At 39.3% G+C, this 18,534-nt stretch overlaps 1 protein-coding gene across 1 annotated transcript; it reads right to left on the reverse strand.

The window, feature by feature from the left end:
• Positions 1 to 1,947: 1,947 nt before the first annotated feature.
• LOC109194321 (nectin-4-like) lies at positions 1,948 to 12,751 on the reverse strand. The gene is made up of 8 exons (XM_019350056.2): positions 12,673 to 12,751; positions 10,029 to 10,370; positions 9,610 to 9,912; positions 9,053 to 9,146; positions 8,749 to 8,909; positions 8,345 to 8,444; positions 7,395 to 7,497; positions 1,948 to 2,031 (listed from the first exon to the last, which is right to left on the reverse strand). Exons 1-8 carry the CDS (start codon positions 12,692 to 12,694, stop codon positions 2,026 to 2,028), a joined length of 1,131 nt encoding a protein of 376 aa, XP_019205601.2. The 5' UTR covers positions 12,695 to 12,751; the 3' UTR covers positions 1,948 to 2,025.
• Between the last annotated feature and the right edge of the window lie 5,783 nt (positions 12,752 to 18,534).

Raw genomic sequence — 18,534 nt, forward strand, 5'->3', positions numbered from 1 at the left:
TTGCCTTGGGAGACCCTACCAGGGACAAACTGTCCCCGACAACATAGCTCCTGGGATCAGAAGGGCACGCAAACCCCTTCACCGTGATAAGGTGGTGATTCATGAAGGGGGATGTAGGGAATACTTCTTTCCTACACCTGGACAAATCTTTGCTTTTACTTCTGTATCAATAACCCTATGCTTACTTTGGATCTGTGCCTGAATTTAACTGTTTACTTTGCTTAACAGTTCCTTTTTTAAATCATTCCTCACACTGCACATTATGACAGGAAGTGAAGATAAGGAAAATAGAAAGATAACATCAAAGGGCAAACTAATAACAATACGTTGTCAAGGTGTGCTGTGTGGCAGGCAGGAGGTAGGACTCAAACGCTGGAGACTGAATGACAAACTAAAGGCAGCAGCTTTATTGCTGGAAACTTGAATATGAATTCAAGGAAACTAAAACTAGAAACTCAAAGCACTAACTAGAAAAACCAGGGAACTAGGAAACAAAACTGTGAACAGAGAACTGAAATGCTACCAGAAACAGAGAGAGGAAGACACAGCACACTGAGGGTACAACACGACACAGAACAAGGAAAACACAGGGCTTAAATACGCAGAGGGATAACGAGGGAATGAGACAAAGGAGGAGAGCACAGCTGGGAGTAATCAAACATGACGAGACGAAGGGGGAGCAAAACTGAAAACATTTACACAGGACAGGGACTGTCAAAGTAAAACAGGAAACATGAGACTGTTCACAAAGGCTGCAGCATCCAATCTAAGCAAATACACCGATTACGATTAATGATTAATGAGAGAAACCAAATTTTCCAGCTTTCCTGGAAAACGAAAGTGTAGCTTTCATTTTCCAGGAAAGCTGCACTCTCCTGGAAAATGCTGCAATGTGTTACTTTTTACAGTTACATGAAAAGATTTCAGCAGGGTGAAGACCTTTAATTTTCTTAAAATTATTTTTAAAAAACAAACAAAAACCCTATGATTCAACACAGTAACAAAGTCTCATTATAACCTTTTTAAAGATTTTTTTTTCTCTTTCAAATTTCCTTGTATGATGCTTTCTGTTCGGTTATCCGAGAAAAAAATATGCTTTCGCCCCCATGTACAAACAAGGGTGGGGCTGTATTACTCAAGTATTATATACTATATGGTAATCTCTGGTTGGAATTACAAGGTATTCAGACGGTGTGCTTCGCTTGACTGTTTGTGCTGTCTGAACCTTATGGTCTCTGCGGTGTACTGATAACACTGATAACATTGTTTTAAAAAGAAGCCCTGTGGGTTGATGTCCTCAGTAGCTTAACGGCTTGTGTTATCAGGAGATGAAGAACAGAAAGAACAGTCACCTTCTGTTAACAGTCACAGAAAAACTGCCACTCATATTAGCCAGAGCTGGTATGTACACCCTAAATGCTGTGGTAGTGACAAGAAAGCTATAAATAAACTTCATTAAAAACTAAGAGATGATAAACAAAAAGGGGGCAGAGAGATAAACGAACACCAATTATGTCCACTGGTTCTCCATCTGTTCATTTACCAGCTGACTTGAGAATGTCATGTTGGTCGAGCTTTCAGTCCAGATATAGTCCATCCTTTGCTTCCACAGCTGTCACAGAGATTGCTGTGGCAGACAGTTCAGAACATTTGTTTAAAATGGTTTGTAATTTTAGCTGAACATGCAAAGACCTTCAGTGTATCTGCATATTTTAAAAAGAACATTTAAACTTCTATCATATTCAACGCACACATTCATTTTTTTAAGAAGAGCAGATTTAATAAAATGGCTTGTTCAAAACTAAAACTACTAATATATCTACCATAACTGCATAACAAAGATTTTTACATTAAATAAAGTCATTAGCGTCAAAATATTTGGAGAGAGAAATTAAACTTTGAGTGAAAAAACTGTATATTTCAACAAATTAACTGTTACTGACCTCCATCTGATGGTGTTCTTGCTGCGCTGCACTGTCACCAGCTGGTTCATTTGTTGGGACACGCCGCCAAAAAAGTCTAAACCTATGCCTGGAATTTTGGGAACATTAATTAAAAATCCCTCCAACACCACTACAATAGAGCTGAAATAAAACAATCAAGTGCAGGAGTAACCCAATGTTAAAAGAGAGATATCCAAATATGCGAAACAAAGGCCAATGGCAAATGAGGAGCTTGTCACCAGAAGTGGATCATGTATTGTCTGGAAACACTTTTGATTTTAGAGCGATGCACTAATTTAGGTGCATCACTCGTGACAGTACAATAAAACATTCTTTCATTAAAAAATCACTGAATAATAGTCAAATAATCATATTCTCCATATTGATTCAAATCATAGAGATCAACATGCTACGAGACTAAATTCACTGTGTTTTAAAGAGGATATGTACTTCTCAGATTATCCGATTTTTTTTATGTTTCCATCCTTTTCCTTTCTACTATTTCAGTACCAGTTTTACTTAGTTTCATCTGTACAAAAAACATTGTTCACAAGCAACTCTTCCTTTTTTCCCTCTCGCTGAATGAAATCTAGCCTAAAATGCCTATTGTAACACGCTAACTAGTGCACGTCTTTGCCCCACAGAAAGTATCAAAACTGCCAATTAGGCCATTCCTAACATTTGCACTCTCTCTGATAAGATTGCTTTGATTTTGCAGCATAAGTACGGCCTGACTAACTACCGTCAAGAGCTCATTTGTCCACACTTCCATACTATTTTCCTCTTTAATTTAAGAAAAACTAAAGAAGCATTCCACACAGGTTTTAAATAAAGTGTCCATTGAAATTCGAACACCTCAAAATAGAGACTGTGTATATAAAAAAAAAAAACTAAAGTAAAAATAAAAACATTTTTGTTCAACCCCTTCGAATTAAAGAGTCTATACTTCAGTTTGGACAGTAGGTCCACATGCTTTAAAGCCAGGTCTACTAAATATTATTCTACATTTTGGATACCATGCATCAGAGCACGCTCCTGCAGGGACACGAGAATGAAAGATATAATGAGAATGACATCATACGTGGCAGGAAACGCTGCACAACGAGAAGAGCGCGGCCAGACCCGAGGAAGATTGTGGAGAAGAACCGATTCCTGAGGCTTTTAAAAACTCCCAGCCTGGTTCATTACCCCACACCGAAATCATGGGTAAGACTGCCGACCTGACTGCTGTCCAGAAGGCCATCATTGACACCCTCAAGCAAGAGGGTAAGACACAGAAAGAAATTTCTGAACGAACAGGCTGTTCCCAGAGTGCTGTATCAAGGCACCTCAGTGGGAAGTCTGTGGGAAGGAAAAAGTGTGGCAGAAAACGCTGCACAACGAGAAGAGGTGACCGGACCCTGAGGAAGATTGTGGAGAAGAACCGATTCCAGACCTTGGGGGACCTGCGGAAGCAGTGGACTGAGTCTGGAGTAGAAACATCCAGAGCCACTGTGTACAGGCGTGTGCAGGAAATGGGCTACAGGTGCCGCATTCCCCAGGTCAAGCCACTTTTGAACCAGAAACAGCGGCAGAAGCGCCTGACCTGGGCTACAGAGAAGCAGCACTGGACTGTTGCTCAGTGGTCCAAAGTACTTTTTTCGGATGAAAGCAACTTTTGCATGTCATTCGGAAATCAAGGTGCCAGAGTCTGGAGGAAGACTGGGGAGAGGGGAATGCCAAAATGCCTGAAATCCAGTGTCAAGTACCCACAGTCAGTGATGGTCTGGGGTGCCATGTCAGCTGCTGGTGTTGGTCCACTGTGTTTTATCAAGGGCAGGGTCAATGCAGCTAGCTATCAGGAGATTTTGGAGCACTTCATGCTTCCATCTGCTGAAGAGCTTTATGGAGATGAATATTTCATTTTTCAGCACGACCTGGCACCTGCTCACAGTGCCAAAACCACTGGTAAATGGTTTACTGACCATGGTATTACTGTGCTCAATTGGCCTGCCAACTCTCCTGACCTGAACCCCATAGAGAATCTGTGGGATATTGTGAAGAGAAAGTTGAGAGACACAAGACCCAACACTCTGGATGAGCTTAAGGCTGCTATCGAAGCATCCTGGGCGTCCATAACACCTCAGCAGTGCCACAGGCTGATTGCCTCCATGCCACGCCGCATTGAAGCAGTCATTTCTGCAAAAGGATTCCCGACTAAGTATTGAGTGCATAACTGAACATAATTATTTGAAGGTTGACTTTTTTTGTATTCAAAACACTTTTCTTTTATTGGTTGGATGAAATATGCTAATTTTTTGAGATAGGAATTTTGGGTTTTCATGAGCTGTATGCCATAATCATCAATATTAAAACAATGAAAGGCTTGAACTACTTCAGTTGTGTGTAATGAATCTAAAATATATGAAAGTCTATGTTTATCAGTACATTACAGGAAATAATGAACTTTATCACAATATGCTATGTATATATATATATATATATATATATATATATATATATATATATCAATATCAACCATATTTTTTGGTTGATATTCTGACAATATTCTGACAACACTAAAATGAAGCTAAATTAAACCATTATAGCCTGCTCATTTCTTTGTAACTGAGAAAAATTATTAATTCACCAGGGGGTCAAATAATTATTTCCTTAACTGTACCGGACAGTAAACATTTTGACCAGAATGTATAACAGAGAGTGTTGGAGAGTGGCATTATGTCTGAGGAATATGAGGCTATAACATGAAGATTTGAGAAAGAGCTGCTGAACCCAGAGTAAGACGAGAGGTGAGCAGCAGTATGGCTTCATGCCAAGAAAGAGCACTACAGATGTTTTCTTTCAGAGTTTTGATGGAGAAGTACAGAAAAGGCCAGCAGGAGTTTCATTGGGTCTTTATGGATCTAAAGAAATGATATGATAGGGACCCAAGAAAGAAATTATTACTGCATGAGGAAGTCAGGAGTGGCAGAAAAGCATGTGAAGGTGATGCAGAACATGTATGAGGACAGTGAGACAGTGAGATATGCGACAGAGGTGACAGATGGGTTCAGGATTACAGCATGGATCAGCTCTGAGCCTTTTTTTGTTTCTGATGGTAATGGATATTCTGACAGATGAGGTCAGACAGGAGTCTTTTCGGACTGTGATTATTGCAGGTAACACTGTGATCTGTACTAAACGCAGGGGAGGAGTTGGAAGTGAACCCGAAGAGATGGAGATATGGACTAAACAGAAGATATGAAACCCAGTAGAAGCAAGAAAGAATAAATGATGTGTGTGAATGAGAGGAAGACAGGTGTAACACTGAAGCTGTAAAAAGTAGCATCAAAAGCAACAGACAATGCACAAGTGAAGAAGAGAGTCCAGGCTGTGTAGAGTGGGTGGAAAAACATATTGGGCTGATTTGTGACAGAAGGATAGCAGCAAGGGTGAAAGGTGAGGTTTACGAGATGATACTGCTATATGGTTTCCAAATAGTGGCACTGAAAAAAAACACATTAAAGTGAATTGAAGTAAAAACGGCTCTTTATCAGTCAGCACACTTATTAGACCCGTCTATGTTTTAAATAAGTCAGCTTGGCTGAATGGATGAAGTTAAAGGTCTGAACCAGAACAACAAAAGATAAGAAATTAGGAGAGTGCATTTGCATTTGTGAAACTTAGCATTTGTTGATTGACACACTGTGTAGTCTTGTATTCATTTTTATAATATTAAAAGTGAAACTGCCCGTTTTCAGTATTTTATTGTTACCTAAAAATGAGTAATTAGTCATACTTAATACTTAAGTTTAAGAGAAATCTGTCCATGTACTCAGACTTCTGTTCAAGTTTCTTATTAATCATTGACCAGCACATTCATTTAAGTAAATACATGATTGAAGGTCAAGATTTTTTTTTTTTAAATTTACTTGCATGTTTTTAAGTTTTGTATTATTAGAGCAAAACTTGTATATTCACTGCAAGTACAGACAAGTGCAGTGGATTATGTAGTAGTTTTACTGGTGGGGAGACATCATTCACAGTGTGCACTGAAGCTGCTCTCTGTGTCAGTCTTTGTATTGTACTAGTAATTCATCTATTGTCTCACACACAAACACTGTGACGTTTATAACCTGCAGCTTAATGGCTCGTGTTATCAAGAGTAGAGAACATCAGCTAGAGCTTCAGTGCAGATGGTTAAGACACACCTGCTGCAGCTGTGCTAGCACAGTGACTGGATACTGTCATGGTGCTTTTTATAGGCACAATAAGCAACAGAAGAAAACAAGTAATTGTATATGAATGGGTTATGTGTCCACAATTACCTGGTATTGTACATTATAAGCTTAAACCTTAAATACTTCCATCATTACCCTGAGGGAAGGGTGTTAGTGAAAGGAAGTGGATCTTTCTTTCCTGAATTTACAGTAACCACAAATAACTGTCAACAGCTTTCACTGATGATGAAAGTTTTTCACAAGTTTGGTGGAAACACAAGAACAGATGGCGAATACAGTTAAAGCTTTTCATGACAACAAAGAAACAGGCAGTCGTTGCAGTTAAAACCACAACGGTTGTTCTTCTCAATGCGTCCCTTTTGAAAAGACTTCGTATTATTTAATTGACAAGCAGGCATCAGTTCTGAAACCTGTACAGAAACAAGGGGAAGATAAATAAATCGAAGGCAGGGGTATGAATGGATACCAAAAACTTCCACCCGTCCTTCATCTGTTCATTGACCAGCGAACTCTGGAATGTTGGTCGAAACTTCAGTCCAGATTTTGTCCATCTTTGGCTGAGATTGCTGAAGCAGAGAATTCAGAATTCAGATTTGTTTAAAAAAACTGCTTTTCTTAATTTCATTGTTTTGTTTTGTAAAAAAGAAAGAAAGAAAGTCCTTCATATTTCATTTTTGTTTCTAAAAAATGTGTACTCTACATTTTTGTAATACTCTTTCTAACAAAAAAACTAAACAGTTTGATGACAAATGGTCTGTATTTTTATAGCGCTTCACTTAGTCCCTATGGACCCCAAAGCGCTTTACACTACATTCAGTCATTCACACACTGGCGATGGCAAGCTACATTGCAGCCACAGCTGCTCTGGCAGAGGCGAGGCTGCTGACACTGGCGACACCGGGCCCTCTGACCACCACCAGTAGGGAACAGGTGAAGTGTCTTGCCCAAGGACACAACGACCGAGACTGTCCGAGCCGGGGCTCGAACCAGCAACCTTCCGGTTACAACTCTTGAGCCACGATCGCCCCTAAGGTTCTTTTGCACAAGTAACTCTGTTATGAAAAACGAGAACTGCATGAAGAGTGGCTTGAATGACTTTTCTGCTCTGAGAATTGCACAAAAGCAATTGAGAAAACTGTAAGTTAAGTCATTAGCACCAAAATACTAAGTAATTAATATTTAACATTTTTAATTTTGAGTATAGCATCTCTTCAAATTAACTGTTACTGACCTCGCTCACGTGCTGCAGTTTTTCTTGCTCTTGTCTGTGATTATCTCCTGCACTCCTGGGAGATGGTGGGTCACTGTGCCCAACACCATGTGATGGAAAACACCTAACACCACAGAAATTAATAATGCGCAGCTTACAGGTAAGCATGGAAATTTTGTGATGGTAACAATTTGCTGTCCATACAGACAATATTGATTTGTAAATGATTAACTAACAATCTTGTCAACACAAAGTTCTTTATTTGGAGCATAGTTCTACAAGTAAGATAAGTTACCGAAAAGGTGCTTGTGCTTTGTCAATGTTAAACGTAATCATCATCTCAGCCTCCTCTGACGACAAGGCAGTGGGGAGAGGGGACACTTGGGGAGTGCATTTATCGCGGCATATAATGTGTTTTCTGGGTACACTGTGCTTTTTCAGTATTTCAATATGAAACCACCAGTCACGAATGCAGTATTGCCGACCATGGCCTTTCCACACTCACGACAGTAAATGGGGTGCGTCATGTTGTCAGCTTTACTAGTTGAAACTGGCCAAGCCACTCTCTTCCAAATGTATACACTTTCCCCCCTTTTAATTTCAGTGAGCTCTGGCTCGGAGTCAATCATATGTGGCTCATTACGTGACGCTGTCTCTGAACCAGTGTTAGACATAACCTGAGAGGTCAATGGCACTGTGTCAGAGCATTGTTATGAATCACTCTTTTCATCTTTTCTCAATACTCACAGCTATATCCACTTCTGTTGGGCTTAGGGTATTCACTAGGGCTGGGTATCGACACTGACTCTATAACCGATTTGATTAAATACAATTTTTACTCAGTCAGAAATATTACAATTCTGATCATTTATCAGTACTGACACTTGTGTGATTTCATCAGAGGTGTAAGCATCACAGCAGATGCCTTTGTGTCATATGTGTGTGTGTGTGTGTGTGTGTGTTTGTAGTACCTTTGAAGTTGTCTGGATTTATCAAGGTACCATACTGCAGCAACAACAACATTCAGGAAAAACAAAACACCAACTAGGACCCAAACAGCAGAGCATGCTCCTACAGACACACATGGAAAAAAAAATATTGTGAGAATGAGTAATCCTATCTCTCCTTCATGGTGTTTAGTCTTTTCAGACGTTATTAAAACACCATGCAGCACCTGTACCAAGCATTCAAAAACTTGCTGAAAGGTTCTGAGGCAAGTCTGATATGAACATGAAAAGGACCACATGCTAGGACATGTTCTTCCAGTGATGGAGCTGACTTTAGTTGGCTTTCAGAACAACATTGGAATGAAGCAAAACCAGCAAAAGCTCAAATAATTGGACAAACTGCAGAGCTAAATCCAAGCTGATCTCACCTGATGCCAGGTGATAATGCACAAAGAGCTGACCATGTTTACTTCCATATGCGTTAGATGCTTCACACTGATAGAGGCCATTTAGATCAGAGGTCAGACTCAGCAGTTGTAGCTTTGCACCCTCTACTTTGACAGCAGACTGCAGCAAAGCCTGGCCAGATCTGGAAAAACATGAACAAGGCTCAACATTAAATGTACAAAAGGGGCAGAATATTGTGGGTTGTGCTAAAAGTGAACTACAAATATCAAGTGTATACACAATTTATTATTATTATTATATTTTTTTATTGTCAAAGTACTTTACCTGCTCCAGGTAAAGTTTGCATTGGGGTTGGCTTCTGTCACACACTCAAATGAGTCTTCTGTAATCACTCTAATGTTGACTTCTGTGGGAGAGACTGCAAAAAAGAGAGAAAAACTTTGTTATTCCTGACTTGGAAATACTAATGATATCGAAACAATGTTTCACATATGTTTGAACCTCATTCCATCAGACAAAACCCTAAATCTTTTCAAGACAAAAACAGTTACAAGGTTGTGACTAGCTAATTTACAATCACTTTAATTGTGAAAAAAAGAACACATCTCATGGGAATTCTACTAGAAATGGGAGCCCACAGATGTACCATATCACGAACAATTACTCGCTACTGAATGAGCCTACTTTTCACTTTCAGTGCAGCTTCAGTTATTTTTGCTAATGGTGTGACCAACAAACTTCCTTCTCTGACATTTCCCATTTATAGAACTTTGTCGTTTCCTAAATATGTAAATTATTTTCTATTAAATATAATAATTCATATTTGCATTTCAAGTTATAAAAGTTTATTGTTAAAGATGTTTGGGGTTTCTGGCACTCACAGTAGATCTGTATGTTGAAGGGCAGGGTTTCTTCTTTAGTCAGGGAGTCACTGCTGATGACACACTGGACCTGGTGACCATTAATCTCTCTCATAGGTAAACCAAACAGAGAGCTGACTGTGGTAGTCGTGCCGTTGTCATACTGTGTGGAGTTTGTTGTCGTCCTCATTTTGTCTCTCAAAGCACCAGTGAGCCACCTCACCTCAGCAGGAGGCTTCGAGCCAGCAGCCGTGCAGGTAGCAAATAAAACCTCTTCTGTGCCCAAAGTGGGAAGATTGTCCTGGACGTTTGTGAAAGGAGGCACTAGGAGATTTACAGCACACAAGTAGGTCAATATGCAAGCAAGATGGTGAAAGTAACTCTGTCTCTGTCTCACACACAAACACCCAGAACATTTAAAATAAAGTGTTTTTTCATACCAAGCAAGTTTAGAGGTATCTCAGTCTTTTGATTTCCACTGGGAAATAAGGTGAAGATGCACGTGTAGCTGCCTTCATCCTTCAGGGTAACATTGGATAACTGGAGAGTTCCATTTTTGTTGTTAAAATTCCCGATATATTTAAAACGAGCATCACCTCCATTGACAAACTGCAGTCCATCTCTGGGCAAGATAGTGAGGAAATTGTCATTGTGAGGTTTTTCTCTTGTCCTCCTCTGCCAGGTAATCTGTGTCAGGTCATCATTGGTATCAATGACATGGCACGATAAGATAGCGGTACCTTCTTGAACCACTGTCACACTTCCACCAATCACCTGAAGAGCTGGAAAGTTAAATACTATTAAGCATCAGACCAAAAAAAAAAAGTAGAAACAAAAGAGTGTCCAATAATGTTAGGGCTTCACAATTAAACAGATATGAATCTTGATTTTAGTTCCATACAATAAGCCATTTTTGATTCAGTGCTTTTGCATGAATTAAGCAAACTAGTTTAGGAATGACATCAAACACAGGGTTAATTTTTAGCACTGACTTGGACAACAACAATATGATGTCATCGACTTCAAACGTCCCACATTTTTCCCCTATCAGATTTGGACAGCCATTGTATTGTACTGTATTGTATTGTATCTTTATTTCACACATATACAGAAAAAACAATATGTAGAAGTACACATATTTGCATTTATATGTACAAATATGAATTTATATGTAAATACACACGTATGTGCTCAGACAGAACAAAGAGAAATAAAATAAATAAAATAAAACAAAGTCTAAATGATATGAAAATACAATTATTAAGTTTGGAATGGAGTAGGAAGAAGTATATAAATACTTATTAATCTACTACCCCATGCTCAACATTCTATTGAATCACACTATTCATTGTTATCCCCAGTGTAGGGACTAACGCGTTATTAAGTAACGCGTTACAGTAGTATATTTCTTGTATTTATTTTCAGCTTCTCTACTTTTGTTCTTTATAAATTCTCTATATAAGGTATTTTTCTTTTTACATTATTTTGTAATCCTTTTGTGATCCATGGGCAGTTTGCATATTTTTGTTTTTTGCTATATTTCTTTACTGGGTAACGGCTATCATATAACAGTTTAAATTTCCCTTAAAAAGTCTCATAAGCTTTATCAATATTTTTTTTTCCTTATACACTATCTCACATTCTTGCTTAAGTAAATCACTTTTAAATGCATTAATGAATTTCTCTGTTCTAACTCGTTTGTATTTTGTTGTATTTTCCTGGTTGACCTTCCCAGTGGCGGTCCTAGCCTGTTTGGCGCCCTGGGCGAACACTCCCTCTGGCGCCCCATAACCTAATAGACCTACACCTTAGTTCACAGATTCGCTTTGTCTAGGGTTTATTTCTGGGATTTCACACAACCCAGGATTCAAATCATGAATACATAATGGGCTTGGTTTTACAACATTATGAATGAAATGTGCTCTATTTGGAAACAGCGGGTCTCCCTCCCCTTTCGACAGGTTGTGTGTGAGACTTTAAATCATCAAACTGTAAATTATAAATTTCAAATTTGTTATTGATCCCTTTACCCCGAGTCCTAAAGTGTATATTTATTCTTTTACTCTTCTTATATTTATTGTTTGTTTACTTGCACTGCTGTAACTGGAGCCTCGTCGTCTCGTCTCTCTATATACTGGACTAAGTTTACTTTGACTTCAGCAGCAAGCAGGCGCACTGAGGGCTCTCGCGCTCACTTTTCGCGCATAGAATTTCGAAAAAACATCGTTGCAGATTTTAAGTCAGTATCATAATGTCTGGTGTTTTCGTGTTTGTTGGTTTGTTTTTATTTTGTTTTATTTTGCGAGTTGGTTATTAGATGCTGCTCCAGCCAGACAGTGAATCCCCCGCCGCCCCGCCCTCTCCTCCCTGTGCCGCAAGCAGCAGGCGCACCTCGCAAACGGAGGGCGCCCTTACTCCCAGCAAATGGGCGGCAGAAAACCAATCGGTCCCTATGCCATTCCCAATATGCGCTGGCATAACGCCGGGGCAGCATGAATACGAGCAATCTTTTCTTTTCTTTTTTTTTTTGCCGATGCTCGTGATGCCGCCCCCCACCACGATCGCCCGTATCAAAAACCGCTACTGGACCTTCCTGTAATTGCTGTCATACACTGCAAAAACAGGTAGATGATCACTGATGTCATTAATTAGGAGACCACTTATAGATCTGTTTTCTATTTCATTAGTAAATATATTGTCTATTAAGGTTGCCGACTGCACTGTAATCCTGCTGGGCTTAGTGATCATTGGACAGAGTCCCATGCTATACATTGTATTAATAAACTCATCTTTCATACTATGTTTGTTTGGATTTAATAGGTCTATGTTGAAATCCCCACAAATGAAGATACCTTTTTGATTTGTCCTAATAAATGTTTTATCTACCCACTCCTTAAATATTTCAGTTTTTGAACATGGTGTTCTATATGTACAACTTACAATTACATTTTTTTTCCATACTAATTTCTATTGTCACACACTGTAATATGTTGTCCACCACCATCAGTTGTAAGACCTGCCAGCTTATCTAATTTCAGCCCAAGGAACTCCAAGCATAAACAAATAATAAAACTTTTGACATACCGTCAGCTTCTCTGGTCAGCATGAGCGCAGATATTAGCAACAAACGCTTTTCACAGAAAAATAGTGTGGCATGACTTATCGCAGCATTTGCCCATAAAAACACAAACAAAGTATCAGCTCCATTCATCCATCCATTCACCCCTATCTTGCCATTAGCTCATGGCTGCTCCCAAGAGAGAAACAAATAACAAACGGTAACTGAAATGTGTTGATACTCTGTGTGACTTTTGTCACACAGCTGGCTAGAATGGAGGCGAAGTCCTGGAGTCCCTGCCCAGTCATCCTGGGAAACCTATCAAAATCTATCTATCTATCTATATAAATATATATATATATATACATATATATATGTGTGTGTGTGTATATATGTGTGTGTGTATATATATATATATATATGAAAATATATATAATATAATATACATATATACATACATATATATATATATATATATATATATATATATGTATGTATATATATTTAATTCCCCGCTCGCCCCTGTGGGTGGTCAATCCTTCAAGCTCGGGTCCTCTACCAGACGCCTGGGAGCTCGAGGGTCCTGCGCAGTATCTTAGCTGTTCCTAGAACTTCGCTCTTCTGGACAGAGATCTCCGATGTTGTTCCCGGGATCTGCATGGAGCCACTCGCCTAGCTTTGGAGTCACTGCACCTAGTGCTCCGATTACCACTGGGACCACCGTCACCTTCACCCTCCACATCTTCTCCAGCTCTTCTCTGAGCCCTTGGTATTTCTCGGGCTTCTCGTGTTCCTTCTTCCTGATGTTGCTGTCATTCGGAACCGCTACATCGATCACTACGGCCGTCTTCTTCTGTTTGTCTACCACCACTATGTCCGGTTGGTTAGCCACCACCATTTTGTCTGTCTGTATCTGGAAGTCCCACAGGATCTTAGCTCGGTCATTCTCCATCACCCTTGGGGGCATCTCCCATTTTGACCTTGGGACTTCGAGGTTATACTCGGCACAGATGTTCCTGTACACTATGCCGGCCACTTGGTTATGGCATTCCATGTATGCCTAGCCTGCTAGCATCTTGCACCCTGCTGTTATGTGCTGGATTGTCTCTGGGGCATCTTTGCACAGCCTGCACCTGGGGTCTTGCCTGGTGTGATAGACAATGGATCTTGATGGTGACTTGTGCTATGGGCTTGGAGTTGGCCTCTAGTGTTGTCTGCCACATCCCCATTGAGTTCCTGATGAAGGAACCTGTTGATCTTGTATAGGTCTAGGCATTCCAGGATCCAGGTGTGGGGCATTGAGTCATAGGCCTTCTTGTAATCAATCCAGGCAGTGCACAGGTTAGTCAGTCTGGTCTTGCAGTCTCAGCTGACTGCTCGGTCTACCAGTAGCTGGTGTTTTGCGCCTCTGGTATTCTTGCCCATCCCTTTCAGCCAGTAGGCGTGGGCCTGGTGACCATATCAGGGGCTGGTGCTGTCCAACTCTTCATACTGGAGACCCTTTCTTGGATATCTGCGACTGTGATGGTTACTGGACCCTGTTCAGGGAGGTCGCTGTGGTCTGCCCTCAGATCCACTAGCCACTCAGCATTGCCGTTATGGGTTGCGTCCTTCTCCCATTTGCTCTTCCACTATAGTTCTGTCTCCAGTCTTGGTGGTGCTGTTCTCATATTGTTCCCCTGCCACTGAGAGTACACCTTGGCTGGTTCCGTGGAGAACAGCTGGTTTATTCTCCTGCCTTCTATCTCTCTGGTGTACCTCCTTAAGTAGCGGGCCAGTTGGCAGTTTCCAGGGCCTCAGGTATGGACAACTTCCTGTACTTCTTGGGCATGTTCTTCATCTCCGATAGTTGGCTAACCTAGGGTGACCATATTTTGATTTTAAAAAAAGAGGACACGTAGCTCAGTAATGAAGAACTTGCTTAAAGAAACATATTTAACATACTTAAACAATGCCTTCTCTGTGCGGTTAATGAATTATGAAATAAAATATGTCATATAGGCTTTTACAAGTCAACAAGTGCAAAAAAAAAACCAACTTAAAAAACTCTGGAATTAAATAATGGTACAGAAATAATGCCTCATCTGCATAAGAAAAATTACCAGTATTGGGTCGGTATGAGGGCTGGACTGGGACAAAAAAGGTTGACTAGAGACAGGCCCACCAGGTATTATAGGAAAAGCCATAAAGCCTTTGAATGAAAAAAAAAAAACACTGTTGTGATAGTGATGTACACTGTCTTGTTGGCATATGTATGATTTCTATACATTTTACATCAAATGAAAACTTTGGTTGCAAGACTCAGGAAATTATTTATTAAAAGCGAGACATTTTTAATGAGAATAAGAAAGAAAAGTATTTCTTTGAGCCCCCCTCTCCCTGTTAATGCCCTACCTGGCCCCCTGGCAAAACTTTGCTAGACTCGCCCCTGTTACAGTTACAGTTACGTGTAGCTGCCTTCATCCTTCAGGGTAACATTGGACAACTGGAGAGTTCCATTTTTTTCATTAAAATTTCCAATATATTTAAATCGATCATCACCTCCATTGACAAACAATGGTCCCTCTCTGGGTAAGATAGTTAGGAAATTGTCATTGTGAGGTTTTTCTCTTGTCTTCCTCTGCCAGGTAATCTGTGTCAGGTCATCATTGGTGTCAATGACATGACACGGTAAGATGGTCGTACCTCCTTGAACCACTGTCACACTTCCACCAATCACCTGGAGAGCTGTAAAGAGCATGAAACACTACTAGACTAAAATTTAATCTATATCTTATTTTCTGTGTGTGTGCTTTGTCTCTCCACCAAATCTTGAAATTAGGCAGTTTTGCAACATCTTGCTGGCATTCAATTGCTGTGTTTTTCCTGCATAATAAAAATGTGGGATAACAAAGCCGTTTCGACACTGTCTCGAGCTTAGCGCCGATTTTTCGAGAAACATGCGAAGCGAGAAGGGTCTGAGTTCATGATATATTGGTCTGAGTTGGTCTGAGTTCATGATATATTGTTTATTTCTTTTATTAGTATGGGGAAATGTTAAGTTCTTGTTTTGTATTATTAGTTAGAACTTGAGGCTTCATGTTTTGTCATTTATCGTTTGGGTTAAGCTCATCTAGCTCCCGTAAAACCTCTAAGTGGTTCAGCCTTAGTTCTTTTATTGATCCCCTCATTTCCCCTTTCCCTGGGTTTTGGTCTCACCTGCCGTTTGTGTTTCATGTCTCGACATCGTGACGATGAAGTGTGGCAGTAATTGCCACAAAAAGGAGCAATATCCATCCGCTAATCCTTTCTAGATCAAATAAAAAGGGGGAAAAAGATATTCACACATACCAACTTCCGGGTTTGTTAGTACACGAACTGCGTCTTTACTACCCTGGGACAGAAAAAACGAAGGGTAGGATGCATGTCTAATGTTCATGCCGTTTTGCTGTTTGTGCAAAACGGCATCACATGAACGTGTTTGCTATCGGGGATTTTTCAAGGTTTTTTTTGTTGTTGTTTTGTTTTGTTTTTTTGCCAACGGAAGACTCGAATAGGTTAATTAACAGAAATAAAATCATTGTCCAAAACCAGAGCTTTAGGAGAGCCCTTGATACTGGGGATGCTTAAATAATTGAATTGTAGGTGGGTGTGTCTGTGTTGGGGGGCGGGGTGTACTAGGTTCTGAGGTATACATATATAGTTTATAGTTTACAATATTAAGTTATTAAGTTTATAAATGTTCTCATGAAGGTCACTGATTTCTAACGTCTTCTAAATGTCTGCGGGGACAGTCATCAGGGACAGGTGTGTGAATCTATTTTTCATTATGGTTACCATTAATTATGTTTTTAACCGTATGATACTCGCATTAGGCCAACTCCATCAGGGGGATGAAGCTCTTTAATCTGATGCCCGTCTGCTGCACCCACATTGGTAGTTAATTGGTAGTTTTCAAATCCCGAACATATGGGTCAAAACTATGATCGATTCCATTTTCATAGCTTTCATTAAAAAAAAAGATTTAAGAAAACCAAACAAAACAGCAAAACATCTCAGTCACGAACAATTTGATATTAAAAGCCCATCATGCATTTTCAGAAAAAAAAGATGTAAAGCTAAACATGTATTTCAATGTCAGTGTCATAGTATCTGTATTTTATTACAGTCTGCACGTGCTGTAGGTTGAATAGGTTTTACTGCTGTTTATGCAGAACCATCTGGTCTGGCAACCCTTTGGGCAATAAATTGAGTAGCTGCAGGTACCTAATGAATAGGCCTAATTCTTTCTTTCTTTCTTTCTTTCTAAACCAGACTGTGGATGTGTTGCTAAAGTTATGACTTTATTTCATACATAGGAATACCTTTCAAAAGAAATGAAAATATATCTGCTATTCAGATGAACTTTGGCCTGTTCTTAACGCTGCTTATCCCACCACATTGTTTGAAGAGTATTCATCATGGAGAGGAAGTGAACCTGTAATCAGGGCCATCTCCATAGTAAAGAAAGAATGTAAACAGAATGTAAAACGTTAAAATATTACTTGCAGCTACTGAAAAGGATGGCTGCTTCATCACACATTTTAGTCCAGATCTGTCTGTAAATTACTAGGTTTAATTTCCAGTGACAATGCAACGGTTTGCACTTCTTTACAGCAGGTGGCAATATTGAGCTATGTTTCAACGGGTTTTAGTTTCTATTCTATTCTATAATTTATTTAGAGCATAATGTCATTAAAAGCTGGATCAAAGCTGCTTTTAGAGGATTTTAAACTTCCTAAAGGCCAGATTATATGTTTAGCATGAGTTACCACGGCGTTTTAGACAGATTAAACGAAAGACACCATAAACCCTGACCAGTGTTGGGTTAAATGAATTGGTTACTGTAATCACATGACATTTTGCAGTAACGCAGTAATGTAACATGTTACTGTAGTAAGTAGTTACATTACAGCTACAATTATGTCATTACTTGCATTAAAAAGGTTCTTCTGTTGCCTGCATGCCAGGCAGATAGAAAGAAAGAAAAGAACAGGAAAAAAAAAGTCCAGATCTGTCAGAAAAAAAGCTCAGTTTTTACTCAGCTTCCTTGTGTATGATTTGCACGTTTTATATCCATGCAGCCTGGACAATCAGATTGGGTATACTGCATGTTATTTAAAGCATAAATAGTATACATGGTTATAACAATATAATGACAAAATAACTAATAACAAACAGTTTTTACAGAATGCTACATAAACTAATTCAAATCAATTCATTCACATAATTCAGAGCAACTGTTTGTTCTGGCAATCTGGATAAAAATGTAACATTCTCTGCATACATTAAGTATTTGTTTCGATTATTATTCAGTTTATTCAACATTTTTTTTAAAAACACCAGGCGTATTACAAAGCAGTTCCTGCCAGCATTAAGACAGAAGACAATCTTAAACCTCCAGGCAGTAGACAAACTCACCTGCATATTGAACAACTGATTAGGTAACCTGAGTATTAACTAATACTAATATGATTCTCAGTAACCTGAGAATAGTCTGTGTATCTTTTCTGCTGTGGATGTACACTAAGTAATTAAATTCGCTTTGTTTTTCCCTTGAGAATGGAAAGGGAATCTACACATTATTACATAGCAGCATTAATCTGCATTTCCTAAGTCATTTACTTTATCTCACTGTGTTGTGTGTGTGTGTGTGTGTGGCGGATCAGCACTCCGGCACACAGTTTCAGTCAGTTTCTGATTTCTGATAAAAAAACAAAAAAACAAAACCTTTTAAATAATGGAATACTGATAATCACAGAAGATGTTCAAAGTTGTTAAATACATTTATTTTACAAAGTCTCAAAACAACACAGCAGTTCAAGGCTGGATTTTAAAGTTTCTAAAAGGGCTTTGTTTGCACTGGAGCA

This window comes from Oreochromis niloticus, linkage group LG20 (genome assembly GCF_001858045.2).
Source record: "Oreochromis niloticus isolate F11D_XX linkage group LG20, O_niloticus_UMD_NMBU, whole genome shotgun sequence".
Taxonomy (NCBI): Eukaryota; Metazoa; Chordata; class Actinopteri; order Cichliformes; family Cichlidae; genus Oreochromis; species Oreochromis niloticus.